The sequence below is a fragment of the Suricata suricatta genome, chromosome 4 (genome assembly GCF_006229205.1).
Source record: "Suricata suricatta isolate VVHF042 chromosome 4, meerkat_22Aug2017_6uvM2_HiC, whole genome shotgun sequence".
NCBI lineage: Eukaryota > Metazoa > Chordata > Mammalia > Carnivora > Herpestidae > Suricata > Suricata suricatta.
In genome coordinates this window covers 125,400,322-125,418,732 of record NC_043703.1, presented here as the reverse complement: position 1 = coordinate 125,418,732, position 18,411 = coordinate 125,400,322, and the positions used below count along the sequence as shown (strand labels likewise).

The following is an 18,411-nucleotide window of genomic DNA, read 5'->3' as shown; positions in this document are numbered from 1 at the left end:
TATCAGTCATCAAGCCAACCTAAAGACAAGATCAAGCAGCTCATTATGGCCTTCATGTATATCTGAAAAACTTGTTCTCATTGGTCTATCTGCTCCTAAAGTCCCTTCTAGAAGGTGGCAGGTGTGGTCCATGATATTGAAGTCTAACTTACTGGTGCTTAGTGCCACTTAGAAATCTTTTTTGTTTATAGTATACTATCTATTTAGATCTTCATTCTCAAGCCCCTAAACCTTTTTTTCCTCTATACATTTCTACTCTGCATAGAACAAATGAAAGCACACTAGCCTTTTTCAAAGACTCAATCACCAGCATCAAAATCATCTGGGCTGTTTATTAAGGATCTAGAATTCTGGGTCCAATACAGAATCAGAATCTTTACGTATAAGACTCAAGATTCTAGTTTAAAGTTTGTGAACCACTGAATTTTTTTGAAAGCAATCAACAAAAAGAAGGTGATCATAAGGTGAGTGCTTTCTCGAACCTTCACTCAAATGACAATCCTTATACCTGTGTACCCCCACTATAGCTCCCGAGTTGGATTTCAAATTTGCCTCCAGAGATGGAGAGGTTTCATCTCATTTTCTTCTAACACTCCTGGCTTTTGGCTACTTTACTTCTGCATCTAAAAACATGAAAACCTTTTTTTTTTTTTTTAACTTGTAGAAAGCTTTCCTTTAGCTTGAAGAAAGCTCTTTCTCAACTCTGCTGCTCATATAACTTAAAACACTACGTTACCTTCTTTCTCTTTAACTTCCTTTATGATGGTGTATATTGGTGGGCCATATCCCTCCCATCCATTCCTTCTTAGAGTTTCCAAGAACCAGTCTTGTTTCTCATAATTCTAACAAATCAAAGATGAGCAGGGACTTCCTTTAAGCCCAATTCTGTTGGTAGACAGGGCAACAAGGTCAAGGAAAGCTTTGCAAAACTAAGAGGGGTTATCCATAGGATTCTGTAATCCTATTCTTAGACTTTCCAGCTCATAACTCAGTATTACCTGCATGTGAAAACACATGAGTATCAGATGAGGCTTGTGGAATTAGGCTCTTGTGGTCTAATGGTCTGTTGTCTTTTTAATGAATATGTGCAAGCCATATCCAATTAGATTGAATTACAAGTAGATTTCTTATAGCTGTTTACTTTATTATGGAGAAGAAAAATACATTTGTCTGTTTTTTACTTTTCTCTTAAAGCAGAAAGCCTTTTTTTGTTTTAGTTGTAAAGAGGGAATTCATGATAAATTGGTTTGATTTCTCTTTCCTTGTACACTGCTTCCAAACATCTAATTTCAGTCTAAGTAAAATGCCTCTGAACAAACAAAAAGACTTTCCAGTTCATTAATGAGGGGTTTCCTACCCAAATTTACCCCTTCAGTCTTAGCGCTTCACTCCACACACTGCCTCAGACAGCTCATCCGGTTCAGGAGCTGACCTGCCTCACCACACCTATGCTCTTATAACTGCCTAGTCAGCCTTCTTGACATCCAGGGTTCAGCCTTAACTTCTGCTGCTTCTTGGATAGTTGCTTTGGATATCTCTTTCATCAAAGCCTTTCTATAAGAAAATAATACAAAAATTTACTTCAGGGTTAAAAAGAGAATTTCATTTGTTCAAGTGCTATGCTATAAAATTCCCATGCTGCCAATAGATAAAATGGCTTTATGATTCAATCAACAAAACAGACACCTGGATAGTTAACGAATTAGGATGAGATGAATACCTTGAGTAAAATTACATTTTACTATATTTTACTGGAAAAAATATCTGGAGTGTTTTCTTGCTGTTCAATGTAGAATTAAGGAGTCCTCTGTTAAACTATTTTACTGTAGGACCTCTATCTGTCAATCTGATATTAGACTCCAAGGCTTCTATTCACCTCAAAAGGCCATGTCTTATTTGAGAGAATCATATGGCATAAGAGATTTACACAGCCCTGTGGTAGATCATAAATTGTCCTATTATTATTCATTTCAGTTATAAGTCAAACTTCACCTACTAGGGTTCTAGAAAATGGTAATTTCTTTCCTAGAATTCCTTCATTTTCCAAAACAATAGGATCTCAATGTGATTTGTTATTTAAAACAGTAGCTCTAAGTGTTGTTACACAGATTGAAAATGCTTCTGATAATCTTTAAATCAGTCTACCAAGACTAATAGTGCAGAAACATGGTTTGTCTTCTGCTCAAGAACTTTAAATAGAACTCCTACTGCTTATATCATCAAATCCAAATTACATTGCCAGGTGTTGGGCACTCTCCTCTTATTTCATATTAGTTCCTTCTCTGTCCCACAAATTGCCCTTTTTAGTCAGGCTGATTCATCATATCCATCTTAGGTCATGTTTGAATGCACACAAATGTCTTTGTTCACCCTGTTCTCTCTTCCTGTCTCCTTCAAGTTTCTGATTTCAACAAGCAAACAAGTATTTACTTGCTTTAAGGTAGTGGAGTGTATTAGACAAGCTCATATGGCCCTATGCAAATCTAAATGATCTGATTTTCATAATCATACAATTTTAATTAATATGATTTGAGCATATTTATTGGGTGAAGGTAAGCAAGCAACTGCCTGGGAAGAAATTAGCCACTTCCCATGTTCTGTGATTATAAACCTCAATTTATTTGATGACGGTCAAGATCATGAATCTGTATGCGTTTAGATATAACCTACACAGGAGAAAAGAAATTGCTTATTTGCTTCTGGTTTGACTAACCAGGAAGGGTAAAAAAGCTGATAAGGAACTCCTTTTTACCTAGAAAATTAAACAAAAGCATAACTAGGAAGAAACATCCAAATTTCTGCAATAAGACAGTACTCTAGGGCCAGTGGTTCTCAGTGCAAGGTGCCTGGAACAGCGGCTACATCTCATGGGAACTGTACTTTCCCAGCATCCCATGGGGACTGCAATTTCCCCAGGCTATATTCCCAACCCACTGAATCAGAAACTCCAGAGGTTTAACTATCTGTTTTAACAAGTCCTCTAGCACTTGCTTGAGAACTGCTGCTTGAAGTTCACAGTGTGCAACACTGAGTTAAATACTGGAATTATCTGGTGAGTTTTAAAGATATACTGTTGTTCAGGCTCATCAAAAATCAATTAAATAATTTCTTGGAATAGGGCCTGGGTGATTCTCACTAGTAGACAAGGCTGAGCACCACTCTTCTAGGTTCTTCAAAAAAATTTTTTTAATGTTTTATTTATTTTTGAGAGAGAAAGAGAAAGACAGCATGAGCAGGGGAGAGTCAGAGAGAGAGGGAGACACAGAATCTGAAGACAGGCTCCAGGCTCATGAGCTAGCTGTCAGCACAGAGCCTGACATGGGGCTCAAACCCACAGACCGTGAGATCATGACCTGAGTCGAAGTCAGATGCTTAACCAACTGAGCCACCGAGGTGCCCCTAGGTTCTTCAAATTTTTGTGTGAAATGAAATCATTACCTATTAAATTGTCATAGCCCCAGAAGAGTGCCAGGGTGTGTGTGTGTGTGTGTGTGTATGTGTGTGTGTGTGTGTTTGAAGAAAGAGTAGGGAGACAATATGAAGCTGAGCATTTTTTATTATTCCAAGTGTAAATATGAGGTGCCTTTAATGTTTCCATGTGCTTGTGAAATTGGACTCATTAGACCTAAATCTCTTCATGGACTAGGGGTACCTGGATGGCTCAGTCAGTTAAGTGTCTGACTTCAGCTCAACTTAGGCCTGGAGCCTGCTTTAGATTCTGTGTCTCCCTTTCTCTCTGTCCTTCCCCTCCTTGTTCTCTGTTACTATTTATCTCTCAAAAATAAATAAAAATTAAAAAAAATTAAATTTCTTCATGGACTAGCCTAAGAAAATGGTCATTGTGTTAGGCAACCTGGCAAGGTTTCTGATAATATGGCTTCAAAATGATGTTATTTTATAGGACATATGACTTCACTATAAAGTTTTTTGTGATTATGACTTCACACAGAAACCACAATGTTGAAGTTTGAGAAAGTACCAAACATCTATCTGTGTTTTCTGTTCTAGGCCACTACACAGGTAATCTCACTGAAAGGACAGAATAGATTTAGTTTGAAATTTAAAAAGCTTCCTTTAAAAATACTTTTAACCAGGCACCTGGGGGGCTCAGTGGGTTAAGTCTCCAACTCTTGATTTTGGCTCAGATCATGACCTCAGGTTTCCTGAGATGGAGCTCCAGGATGGGCTTCCACTGACAGTGAGGAGCCTACTTGAGATTCCCTTTTCCACTTTCTCTGCCCCTTCCCTGCTTGGGTGTGCCCACTTGCTCTCTCTCTCTCTCTCACTCTCTCTCTCTCAAAATAAATACATTTTAAAGACACTTAAAAATGTTTATTTTGAGAGAGCGCAAACAGGGGAGGGGAAGGCGGCGGGCAGAGGATCCAAACTGGGCTCTGCACTGAAAGCAGTGAGCCCGATATGGGTCTTGAACTTATGAACCATGAGATCATGACCTGAGCCAAAGTCAGATGCTCAACCAACTGAGCCACTCAGGTAGGTGCCTGTAAAACAAATTCTTTTAACATAATAGGCTTAGGAATCACCTGAGAACTTGATCACTTGGAAAGTAATATGTTGTAGAACATAAGCCTGGTGTAGATGATTGTATGGTTCTAACAACCCAAATCATATAACTCTGTTTCACAGAGTCCCAATCCTAGCATATATCCCTCAAGAAATAGTTGATTGGCTATACAGAACAGAAATGCCTAATTAGCATCATTTAACTTGAGGTTTCTCAATCTCAGCACTACGGACATGTTGGGTCAGGTAACTGCTGTGTGAGGCGGTCCTGTGCACTGCCAGCTGTTGGCAGCCTCCCTTGCCTCTTCCCACTTGACACCAGTAGCACCATCCTCTCCATTTACGACAACCAAAAATTACTGCAGACATCCCCGAATGTCTCCTGGGAAGCAAAATCTCCCAGGCTGAGAACCAGTGATTTAATTTAATGTTTCTTAATTGCATATGATCATAGAATAATTTTTTTACTATTCTACCTATTAATGCCACTTATATATAATGGTCCTAGAAATATACATTAGGAGACACTTAGGTAGAAGAAATTTTGTGTTCTCTTTCTTGGCTTTATAGACCCTAAAAAATGCTTGGGATTTGGGAAGGACTTTGCCGTACATTCTGACTTAGCCACCAAATTCTAATGGTTTTAAAATCGGCATCACACAGAGGATGAAATCAGAGAACTGAAAGATGGGAACATCAGATATTCTGAATTTCGATCTGCAAATCACAAAACAACATCAAATAGCAAAAGCCTTCATATATCTGTACCTCAATTTCCTCACTTTTTGATTATAAAGAATGCCCTTCCAAACAGGTTCTTTTGAGGATGAAATAATATTAATGCACAGAAAGCACTCAGTACAGCCTAGCACAGCACGTGTGACACAAGTGTCAGGGAAGGTTATTATTATGAGATCAAATATATTAGGCACAGTATACGAGAGACCGGGTTCTAAAGCCCAGCTACTTGGGTTTGAATTCCATTCCCACAGTTCACTAAGCTAGCTGGTCAAACTTGACCAACTTTGCCTCAGTTTCATCATTTGTAAAATGAATATATTAATACTGGCTACCTTAGAGAGTTGCCATGAAGATTAAATTAATTCATGTATATGAAGAATTGGGACCAGTGTTTGGCATATGCTAAGAGTGGTGTTCGTAGTATTGCTTAACGATGTTCACCCATTGCGTTGTAAAAGTCTACTACCACTATGACCACACAGAAGTACCCACAGTTCCTTTTCAGTGTGATCAAATATATATTTCCATGACCAAAAACAATAGCAAAATATGGACATATATAAATAATAGTGAGATAGAGGTTTTATAAATATGGGGGGAAGTACACATCTATTAAGGAGAGAATTGTCAAACAACAACAGTGGCTCCTTTTATATGAGCATGAAAGAGAAAGACTTAAATATTGCTCCATCAGGCACTCTTCTTAGCTTCAACTACATGTTCAGGTTAATAAAACTTTCATAGACCATATTTGGACCCCCTCTACTTAGAAGGGCATAGGACAGGAACCACTTCTCACCATCAGGGGAGCACTAGACTTTCCTCTTCCATGGGACTACTTGCAGGAACCTACCAGCCACCCAGGAGCTATCCTCTCCCTAGATGACAACTCAGAGGTAAGGAGATGAGATCCACATTGGGTGGGTATGGAAACCACCCTGGCTTAAAAGCCTTATTACCACATAGCCAGCATGTCTTGCAATAACTCTATAAGCATAGATTTCAGGGTTCCTGCTAGAGACAGGTGCAGAAAAAGAGTTGCAGCACCATGGTAAGTCCAAAGCTATGGCTCCTCATCAGGTATTTAGGATTTATTTTTAGTCTCCCCCGGGCAGATATCATTCACAAACCAAGGGTCATTTTTATCATAAGCAATGTTGCCAAAAGTAACTGACATTCTACTCTTTTCAAGATACAGGGAATCAGAGCTTCAGAGTCAACCAAGATCAGATTCTAATGTAGAGAAAATTGTTCTACAGTCCTCTAGAGCAATACTTCCCAAACTATGTGTTCTAACAAACCCATACAATTGTGACATTTTGTAAGGCATCCTGGTGAAGGCATTAATTATAATTTATTTCTATTATAATAAAAAAAATAACACACAAGGTATTCGGGGAAACATTCAATATAGAACTTGATAAAACTTCCAAATAAAGCCTTGCTCATAAGCAACCATAGCAGTGACCATAACTGTCTTAAAGTAGCCACCTGCATTTCTAATCAAGACATGATGAATGGTCTGTTCAAATTCTCGACAGTCACCACAACCGAGAAACTTTGTTTATAGAAATAGGAGACAACAAATAGCAGATGATATATTGCTTTGTCTCTTATAGATGGAAACTCCCTTTTCTATTAATCAGAATTTGGATAATTTGTTCTCTTGAAATTGTGAACCAAAGGTACCACCATTCTTCACTTCTAATAGCTTTCCCTTTTTTCCCTTTGATAAATGCAGTGTTGAAATTTCTTGTGAAATGTAAATTGATTTAAAATCCAAACATTTCAAGTGTTTCAGAAACAATGGTGAAACTTTCTCTGAAACACAGATAGATGTTACTCTGACTGAATTTTTCTTTAGGTTTAAATCCATTACAATCACTAAACATTGCCAGAGACCCATTTCTAATATCATTTTCCCAAAGCAAAATTCAAGAGCGGTATTCTAAACTGAGAGCTTTCCCCTTAAGATTAGGAACATGACAGGGATGTCTACTCTTGCCACTGTTATTCAACATAGTATTGGAAGTCTTAGCCTCAGCAATCAGACAACGCAAAGGAGTAAAAGGCATCCAAACTGGCCATAAGAAAGTCAAACTTTCACTCTTCACAGATGACATAATACTCTATATGGAAAACCCAAAAGATTCCACCAAAAAACTCCTAGAACTGATCCATGAATTCAGCAAAGTTGCAGGATATAAAATCAATGCACAGAAATCAGTTGCATTCATATACACCAATAATGAAGCAACAGAAAGAGAAATCAAGGCACCGATTCTATTTACAATTGCATCAAAAACTATAAAATACCTAGGAATAAGCCTAATCAAAGACGTGACAAATCTATACACTGAAAACTTTAGAAAGCTTATGAAAGATATTGAAGAAAACACACCAAAAAAGAGGAAAAATATTCCATGCTCTTGGATTAGAAGAACAAACTGTTAAAGTGTCAATACTACCGAAAGCAATCTACATATTTGATGCAATCCCTATTAAAATAACACCAGCATTCTTCACCATAGCTAGAACAAACAATCCTAAAATTTGTACGGAACCAGAAAATACCCCAAATAGCCACAGCAATCTTGAAAAAGAAAACCAAAGCTGGGGGCATCACAATACCCGACTTCAAGACATATTAAAAAGCAGTTATCATCAAGACAGTATCATACTGACACAAAAATACTCAAATCAATGGAACAGAATAGAGAACCCATAAATGGAGCCACAAATGTGCAGCCAACTAATCTTTGGCAAAGCAGGAAAGAATATCCAATGGAATATAGACAGTCTCTTCAGCAAATGGTGCTGGGAAAACTGGACAGCAACATGCAGAAAAATGAACCTGGACCACTTTCTTACACCATACACAAAAATAAACTCAAAATGGATGAAGGACCTAAATGCAAGACAGAAGCCATCAAAATCCTCAAGGAGAAGGCAGGCAAAAACCTCTTTGACCGCAGCCACAGCTACTTCTTAACACGTCTGGAGAGAGAAGGAAAACAAAAGAAGAAATGAGCTATTGAGACCTCATCAAAATAAAAAGCTTCTGCAGAGCAAAGGAAACAATCAGCAAAACTAAAAGGCAACTGACAGAATGGGAGAAGATATTTTCAAATAACCTATAAGATAAAGGGTTAGTATCCAAAATTTATAAAGAACTAATCAAACTCAACACCCAAAAAACAAATAATCCAGTGAAGAAATGGGCAAAAGACATGAACAGTAGACACTTCTCCAAAGAAGACAACCAGATAGATAACAGACACATGAAAAAATGCTCAACTCACTCATCATCAAGGAAATACAAATAAAAACCACAATGAGATACCACCTCACACCTGTCAGAATGGTTAACATTAGCAACTCAGGCAACAACAGATGTTGCAACGATGTGGAGAAATAGGATCTCTTTTGCACTGTTGGTGGGAAGGCAAATTGGTGCAGCCACTATGGAAAACAGTATGGAGGTTCCTCAAAAAATTAAAGATAGAACTACCCTATGACCCAGCAATTGCACTAGGTATTTATCCAAGGGATACAGGTATACTGTTTCAAAGAGGGCACATGCACCCAATTTTTATAGCGGAGCTATTGACAACAGCCAAAGTATGAAAAGAGCCCAAATGTCCATCAACAGATGAAAGGATAAAGAAGATGTGGTGTATATATATACAATGGAGTATTACTTGGCAATCAAAAAGAATGAAATCTTGCCACTGGCAACTACGTGAATGAACTAGAGGGTATTATGCTAAGCAAAATAAGTCAGAAAAAGACAAATATCATAAGAATTCAACCATATGAGGAATTTAAGATACAAAACAGATGAACATAAGGGAAGGAAAGCAAAAATAATATAAGAACAGGAGGGGGACAAAACATGAGAGACTCTTAACTATAGAGAACAAACAGAGGGTTGCTGGAGGGGTTTATGGGAGGGAGGATGGGCTAAATGGGCAAGGGGCACTAAGGAATCTACTCCTGAAATCATTGTTGCAACATGCTAACTAGCTTAGATGTAAATTTAAAATTAAATTAATTAATTTATATAAAAAAGCAAAGAATGGCATTCTGCTCACATATTTTTTGTTATGTCTTGAACTTTATTACAGTCACAGTTTTGATAATATTTAATTTGGAATTCATAGCAGCAGGGAAACGTTTACATATGGGAGTTCCTTTGCAAATAAAATATTACTTGAATGCAGGATTGTCAGAATAAACCCTAGATATAATGTATGTCTTTAAGAAATATTTCCATAATATTTTATCTGCCTTAAATATTTCATTGCCAGTAGGGTCCCCCCCCCATAACAAAGTTCTTCCAACATTTCCCTTCAGTGATTCTAAATAGTGATTATCTAGAAGTTACTAATATCTATAGATGCATCAATATTCAATAAAATTTCTTCTCTGCAATAAAATTTTAATCATGTCCTGGAGTGCATTAATCTCTGTTATCCAATATGTTGATATATTAGTGGCATTGTTGATATATTTCCTTTGCTTTTCTGGTAACAAATAGAATGAAAAAGTTTCCACATAGGCTGGGAAAATTGCAATTCTGCAACAGTGAGTTATTCTGACATTAGATATTGTGTGTTCTTGCATTCCTAGCTTCTTAACCTTATTGAAGAGATATTAATATAAAAACAGAATTTGGTTTCATATTTTGTTCTGCAAAATGCCTTAAAAAATTTTCTGGGTATGGTGGATATCTTTTGGTAAGGCATTGATAGCGCTAGCTTGGAACTACTGATTCATTTGATAACATTTCCATATAAATAAGATATTTAGGCAAAGGACAGGGATATTACTGTGATTCGCAAATCCAAGTGTGGGATGGTTTTAATTATGTTGCCTAATTTCTCATCTTTTTCCTTTTTTTAATTTAAATTTATATTTTGAATTCAAGTTAGTTAACATACAGTGTGATCTAATCTTTTCCCTTTTGACCACTGTGTTTATCTTAGAGCTCTAGTAATTTTCTAGTTTTAAGAATAAACTATCAAAGACACAAATAAATGGAAAGGTAGTCCATGCTCATGGATTGGGAAAATTAATATTTAAAAAATGTCCATGCCACTCAAAGCATTGTACAGATTCAGTACAATCCCTATTAAAATTCCAAAAGCATTTTTCATAGAAATAGGACAAACCTGAAGTGAACCCAAATAGCTTGAGCAGTCTGAGACAGAACAAAGCTGGAGACATCATGCTCCCTGATCTCAATCAATATTAGAAAGCTAAACTAATCAAACCAGTAAGGTAGTGGCATAAAAACAGACATACAGATTAATGGAACAGAATAAGGAACCCAGTGATAAACCCCTGCATATACGGTCAACTATTTTATGACAAAAGATCCAAAAATATAGAATGGGGAAAGTACAGTGTGTTCAGTAAATGGTGCTGGAAGACTGGACAGCTACACGGAAAAGAATGAAATTGGACTATCATCTAACACCATACATGAAGGCTAAATCAAAATGGATTAAAGACTTGAACATGAGACCTGAAACCACAAAACTAGAAGAAAACATCGGTGATAAACTCCTTGAGATTGGTCCTAGTGATAATTTTTTTGGATTTGACACAAAGGCACAGGGAACAAAAGCTAAAATAAACAAGCAGAATTACATCAAATTAAAAAGCTTCAATACAGAAAGGAAATCTTCAAAATGAAAAGGCAACCTACTGAAAAGGAGAAGATATTTGCACATCATGTATGTGATAAGGGATTAATATCCAAAAAATATAAGAAATTCATACAACTCAATTAATAAACAAACAATCCAAATAAAAACGGGCAGAGGATCTGTATAGATATTTTTCCAAAGAAAATATAGATGGACAACAGGCATATAAAAATATACTCAACATCACTAATCATCAGGTGAATGCAAACCAAACCACAATGAGATATCACTTCACACCTGTCGGAATGGACAAGAAATAACAAATGTTGGTGAGGATGTGGAGAAAAGAGAATCCTCATAGACTGTTGGTGGAGACATAGAAAACAATATGGAGTTTCCCCCAAAAAATTAAAAATAGATTTTACCATATGATCCAGCAAATCCACTACTCTGTATCTATACAAAGAAAACAAACACTAATTCAAAAAGATGGATGTGTCCCTATGTTCACTGCAGCATTATTTACAATAGCCAAGATATTAAACCAACCTCAAGTGTCCATTAAAGAAGATAAAGAAAATATGGTGTATGTATGTACACACACAGTGGAATACTACTCAGCCATAAAAAAGAACAAAACCTTACCATTTGCAACAATATGGATGGACTATAAGAGTATTATGCTTATTGTAAGACCTGGGGCAGTTACTTAACCATTTTGTGACTCATTTGTCAAATAGAGATAATAATTGTGTCTATCGTATAGTATTTTGTGAGGATTAAATGATTTAACAGACACAAACACTTTGCCTAGAACATAGTAAATACTAAATCATTTTTATGACATATAAAATATAATTCATTTTTGTGTGCTCTCACACAAGTGTATATATAATCCAACTCTCTAGCTGACAATCTTCCCCCATATCTCATGGCTACCCAGTTAAATGTCTAACTTTGGCTCAGGTCATGATCTCACAACTCATGGGTTCAAGCCCTGTGTTGGGCTCTGTGCTGACAACTCAGAGCCTAGAGCCTGCTTTGGATTCTGTGTCTCCCTCTCTTTTCGCCCCTCCCCCACTCATGCTCTGTCTTTCTCTGTCAAAAATAAACAAACATTAAAAAAATTTTTTTAAGTAGTAAGGCAGTGGTGGGAATGACAATACTATTAAAGATTTTTTTTTTACATCAAAGGGCTTTAAATTCTATTCTATGTTAATTCTCCCATCTTAAAAAAAAAACCCTCATTTGACCCCAATTCTCTTTTCATCTACCACCTCACTTCTTTCCTATCTTTGGCATCCCCAAATCAGTAGGTCCAAACCCAAACTCTTTTTCCTCCCCCTAATACATCTATCCCATTCTGTCTTCTGTGACTCAGATACAAGCAACTCTTACCTTCCTCTTGCCCAGTTAACTGGATCAGTCTAGTCATCCAAGACTCCTCTCTGGTTGCCCACCTTGCATACGGTCCCTAAAAACATCCTGTTGGCTTGACCTTCAAATTATTTCCAGAATTTGACCCACTTCTCACCACTTCCACCTGGTTCATCTCTCACCTGAATCATTACAGCCTTCTAATTGGTCTTTCTGTTTCAACTCTTGCTTCTCAAAAGTCTATTCTCTACACAGCAACCAGAGCAGTCCTTTTCAAAATGTAACTCAGATCATGACACTCTGCCTGAAGTCTATCCATGGTTCTCCACTTTTGTCAAAGTTAAAGCTGTTTGTAGGATGGCTGTCGAGGCCCTTCAGAATCTGTTCTCTAGCTCTCATTCACTCTCCTATAGTCCTTGCTTCTTGAACAAGCCAGGTAGGCACCTGCCTTGGGGCATTTGTAGTCACTCTCCTGCTGTTTGGAATGTTCCTCTTTCTTCTCTCCGCCAGCACCTCATTCACTCCTTCTCCTTTCAGTCCTTATTCCAAGGGCAATTTGTCAATAAGGCCCACCCTGATCATCCCAGTTAATTAACGCCTTCTTCCCCAGAACTCCCAATCTCTTTCGCTCTATTTTTTTCTCTAAAACTTATCACCGTCCAGCATACTCTGCAATTTACTCAGATATTGTGCTTATTATTGTCTCCCTCTGCCAAAACACAAGATCCATGAGGACAGCAATTTTGATCTGGGTGGTTCACTAACATCTCACTAGTACCTAGAACAGTTCATGCTACAGAGTTGGATGCTCAATACATTTTGATGAATGACTGGATTTTTATAGGCATCTCTGTTCTTTCTATAAATTATTTCTCATTCTAATTAAGCTCTTTCAGGATTTATAATAAATCTATCATTTAAAAATTTGATTGGGGCGCCTGGATGGCTCAGTCGGTTAAGCGTCCAGCTTCCGGCTTCGGCCCAGGTCAAGATCTCACAGTTCGTGGGTTCGAGCCCCGCATCCGGCTCTGTACTGACAGCTAGTTCAGAGCCTGGAGCCTGCTTTGGATTCTGTGTGTCTCTCTCTCTCTCTCTGACCCTCCCCTGCTTGTGCTGTCTCTTGTCTCTCAAAAATAAATAAAATAAGATAAAAATAAAAATTTGATTAAAATTCTTCTCTCCCTTTCATTCATAGGAGAGCTGTCTTCAATGTTACCTGACTCAGTCAAGACTACACGGCTGAGTTAAGAAAATTACTAGCTCTTTTTATCTTCCTACACAGCAGAGAATATGAAGGTATCTCCAAGAATTTGGTGGTAAAGCTAAACTACTATCACCTTCCAGAAAAGATTGTCTCAATGACTGTTGTCAACTCAACCAAACACTGAAGGAAAGCCAGTATCAACTTTGTTTTGCTACCTGTTGTGCTGAACTTTAAAGCACTTCACAGACCCACATTTGTACAACTCTTCTAATTATTTCAATAACAAATGTGTGTTTAGAAATAACAGAGAGTATATGTTGAGTGTATGTGTGTTATTCATCTATATAAATACCTTAAGTTATCAAGCTCCTTTTATTTTAAAAAAATCCTTATTCCCACTCTACTAAGTTGAAATAATATGTAACACAAATCATGTACCTACTTTTTACACATTGCCATCTTCTTTTCTCAGTAATCACAAAATATCAAAGTTATCTTTGTAATACTGATTAAAAATATATGGCATTACATAATACAAACATAGAAGATGCACAATAGTGCGCTACTCTGTAAAATAATGTCTACAAATAAAGGAAAGCTAAAGGGAAAAAATAAAATTATTGTAATTAAGATTCATTTGTCATTGGATGATAACCAAAATTATATTTTACATTTACCATTAATACCCAATCATTTATGGATAACGTTTGCAGTCTTACTTGAAGCTTTTACTGTTGAATATGTTGCATAAAAGAGAACTCACTTGAGATTATACATGTCATATTCAATGGAAGACCTTGGCACTGCAGGGATCATATAAAGAAATCCAAGATGTTCATTGTCACGTATTATTTTAATGATTTGCAAAGGATTACAAATGTTGGCTTTAACGACTTCTTCCCGGTCATGGAAAAAGTACTTAGGGTACGCCGAGGAACTGGTCACATACAGACCTCTTCTTCCAACACTGGTACGTGACAATTTAGGAGGAGAGGGAGAGAACATCTCAGCAGAGGGCTGATGGATCAAAACAAAGCCAATTTTTAAAATTATGAGTTTTTGCAAAACACAACCAAAAACCATGACTAAAAAAACATAACAAAATATTAACCTCAAGCACTAAACCTTACTTCCTGAGATGTCCAGGGCTCAAAGGCAAGTATTAAAAAAAAGTTTTTTTTTTTTAAATTTGAGAAAGAGAACACGCACTTGCATACATATACACACACAAGAGTAGAGGGAAGGGGCTGAGGGAGGGAGGAGAGAGAGAGAATCCTCAGCAGGCTCCATGTTCAGTGTCCAGCCCAGTGTGGCACTCTGGCTGAGCCACATCGGAGCCCCAAGTATTTCTGAACTGAAAAACTTCAAACTTGTAAGGAGTGATATATTCCTTCCTGGTACTCCTTATCCAAGTGTCCATCCCTTTCCCAAACCCCCAACATCAGCTCCCACTGCCGCCTTCTTCTCTTTAAGTCAATGGTTATTACATCAAACGGCCACTAGTTCTCTGGTGTTCTTGGGAGTCCACCACTTCTCCTGCTCGTGTTGCCTGCATCTTCCTTGACTGTGGCCTCTCCCCTCAACCTCCTCACCTAGTTCTGACAACCTTAATGCTTTTCAGTGAGTGAATTCTTAGCTGTCATCATAGCTCATAATAGATTACTTTTGAGTGAATGTAAGGGGTGGTTACACTGAGTGCTGGGGATCACTGTGTAGTGACATCCTTGAAGAAGTATACATATCACAGATCCATAACTGCCTGTTCTGTAGACCAGTGCTTCTCACATTTAAATGTGCGTGTGAACCATCTAGGTGTTCTGTTAAATTGCGGCTTCTGTCAGTCTGGGGTGGAGCCTGGGATCCTGCATTTCTAACCCGTGGATCCTGTGGACCACCACTGCAGCATCGAGGCCAAGGCTCCACCATGTTCACACACTTGAGCTTTGCTCTAATTCCGCAGCTCCGTGGTCTGTGCTCTCAGAGCTGCTCACTCTCCCTTGTTCCTCCTCAACAAACCTTGGGGCAGTATCACACACACCCTCTCCTCCTGTGGAGGAGGGTGATAACCGTGTTTCCGAAAATGTGACGCTAACCCCAACTGTCATCACCTTGTCTCTCTGACAGTGAAGGGGCAACTGGCACTAAGACAAAAGAATCCCCATCGCAGACCTGCTTCGTTGAATAACTGATGCAAATACATAAATGATATCTTTATTGCCTGTTAGCATAACTAACAGAGGCTGCCATTTCTCTGAGAGATTGATTACCACAAGCTCTATGGAACAATGTCTCTAGAACGTTTGCATTCACAGGTGTCATTTACTATCTCTTGATTAAATATACCCTTTTGAATAGGAGTTTGAGATGAAAATCCTGGAAAGTGTAGAGCTGAAAGAAACTACATCTTTGAACTCAAAAGATAAAATGTACTTCTTTGACTTATTGGCCAGAGACAGCAGCAATGACACTGTTTTCTTATGTAAAAGAATAGTCCAGGGTGCCTCAGTGGCTCAGTCCTTGGGCTTTGACCCTTGATTTCAGCTCCAGTCAGGTCATGATCCCGGGGTCGAGGCATTGAGCCCCATGGTTGGCTCTGCACTGAGTGAGGAGCCTGGGATTCTCTCTCTCCCTTTCCCTCTGTCCCTCCTACATGCATGTGCTCTCTTGCTCGCTCGCTCTTGTTTTCTCTCTCTCAAATAAAGGCCAAAACAAGAAAACATGCACATTGTTTTGTCCCAATGTTTCAACAAGGGCTATAGTCAACTTTAGTATTTTTATGAGTAGAGTTTTAATATTTTAACAGAAAATGCAAGTATTTTCTTTATTATATCCTTCAAGAAGTTTTATTGACTTCTATGTGCAAGATTTCTTCAACAATAGGCCTATATATTTTCAGCTGCATACTTATTTCCAATTATGTAACTCAATGTGAAGATGTGATTCAATTAAAGCAGCCACATAAGTTCAGATTTTGTGGGAAAGGGAACAAAAGAAGCATTTATTCATGAAGTATAGAATACCTGTAGTGTTCTCGATGATGGATGCTCAGTCCTACTTCATAAGGCAATCTTCCTTACTTACCAGAAGCAAAGCCTCCAACTGCCTTCTTTCATCTCTCAGGGAATCCTTACTGGTACATTTCCACTCTAAACTCATTCTGAGAAATCAATACCCCCCAAAAATGACCCTTTTCTCAGAATAAGTACCTTCTCCTATCCCCTTTCTTCCATATTTCCCTTCAACCCCTGGCTCTTACTGAATTCTTTACTTAGTTGCAGCTACAACCAAGCATTACACACAATTTAACATCCCCTTTTAGCCTCCTACTTTCATCCCAGATGTGCACAATTTTGTTCCTCTTCTTTAAAATTCAAGATCATGATGCCCACTTTATATCAAATAAGCTAATTTATGGGCAATCAGTGCTTTCTTGGCTCTACTTAAGGTAGCCTGTTCTCCCTTGCTACTTCACAGAAACCAAATTAACTGAGGTCTTATAATTTCATGTAACTGATCATGTGATATTCTCTCAGGGTGATCTCACCTGCACCCACAGTGAGCCTCTTCCAGCTGGCTTCTCAAGCCCACCTCTCGGCCACCTTATCTTCCTTATTAACTTTCCATTCATTATTCCAAGCTCATTAGTACCATTCCCTATGGCTCTTCCTCCACTGACCATCCCGCTCACCACCAGGTACAAGCTTTCCCTTCTGTTCAGTTCTCCAGGATTCTGTACCTCAAATGACCAACCAGAGCTCGTATCACACCCCCCTGAGCTGGAGTGTTCACTTGTCCGTGTAGCCACCAAAAGATCCTGAAATCTTCAAGGATGAAGCCTGGCTTCATCTCCTCCTTCTTAGCACTCTAGCCCAAAGCCTGAAACATAACTGGCACGGAAATGTCCAACAAGTCTCAAAGGATCCTCATAATTAAAAGCTCAGATAATTTTTGGGTCTATTGGCATTTTTACTGTGCGCATGTCCACATTTTCTCCCACTTCCATTCCTTTGTCTCCAGTATTTCTAGAAAACCATGCTCTGGTGATTTCTCACTAGAGCTACTATTCACTGATTCCTTGCAAGCCACCTTTCTGCTCTACGACTCACCAATTACAAAAGTTAGCTTTCTAGCTGGTGCAGCTTCTGTTTTATTGCCCTTCACCAAGGTCCTCAAAAGATTATCATTTTGGGTACTAATGATGAAAATTTTGTAAAAGGTAAAATACAATTCAAAACACTATTATGTCTTCTTTTAATATGTAAGAGAAGATCAGGGGACACTGTATGGATACTGGAAGTTTTCCTTTATGATTTTCCTCTGCTGTCCAAATTTTTTTTTAATAGTTTATTTTCAAATTGGTTTCCATGTAACACCCAGTGCTTCTCCCCACAAGTGGCCCCCTCCATGACCATCACCCCCTTCCTTGAGTAAGAACTGAAGTACTGTATTAACAAAATCCACTGTGCAACCTGATAGAGAAAAACTCTGCAACTGTTCTTATGAGTCAGAAGCATGTTAGCAATGCTATAGGAAAAATAAAATTAAATTGAAAGGATTAATTAAGTACTTTAATAGTATACCTGTTTTTTCTTCCCCACAGTATCTTGAGGCCCAAGAAACTGAACAGATAATTTGGCCAAATTTCTTTCTTCAGTGCTTCGAGGTTTTATGATTCCAGAAGAGATTAACTGAAGTCGGTTCTGTTCATATATGTATTCTGGCTTCTTACGATCTTGGTAGACTTTTAGCACTGGCTTTGGGGAATAAAGAGATGTTATTCTTTTTAATGTTAATGAGAACTTGTCTTATTCTTATAACATGAACTTTGGACTCTGTTCCTGTTGGAAATTGGTCTCCCTGGAGTAATTTTCTATGGAAGTCACATCATCATGATAGCTAACACCACAGTCT

At 38.0% G+C, this 18,411-nt stretch overlaps 1 protein-coding gene and 1 long non-coding RNA gene across 2 annotated transcripts in view; one reads left to right on the top strand and one right to left on the bottom strand.

The window, feature by feature from the left end:
- Positions 1-18,411, bottom strand: part of DNAH6 (dynein axonemal heavy chain 6) — a 213,928-nt gene that overhangs the window by 184,178 nt on the left and 11,339 nt on the right. Inside the window, exons 3-4 of the mRNA XM_029938527.1 lie at positions 18,082-18,254; positions 14,264-14,527 (exon numbers count right to left, since the gene is read on the bottom strand). Of these exons, the coding sequence (XP_029794387.1) occupies positions 14,264-14,527; positions 18,082-18,254 (437 nt within the window). The remainder of the gene's footprint in view (positions 1-14,263; positions 14,528-18,081; positions 18,255-18,411) is intronic.
- Positions 388-13,804, top strand: LOC115290019. The gene is made up of 2 exons (XR_003907919.1): positions 388-464; positions 13,492-13,804. It is a non-coding gene; the product is annotated as an uncharacterized LOC115290019 (long non-coding RNA).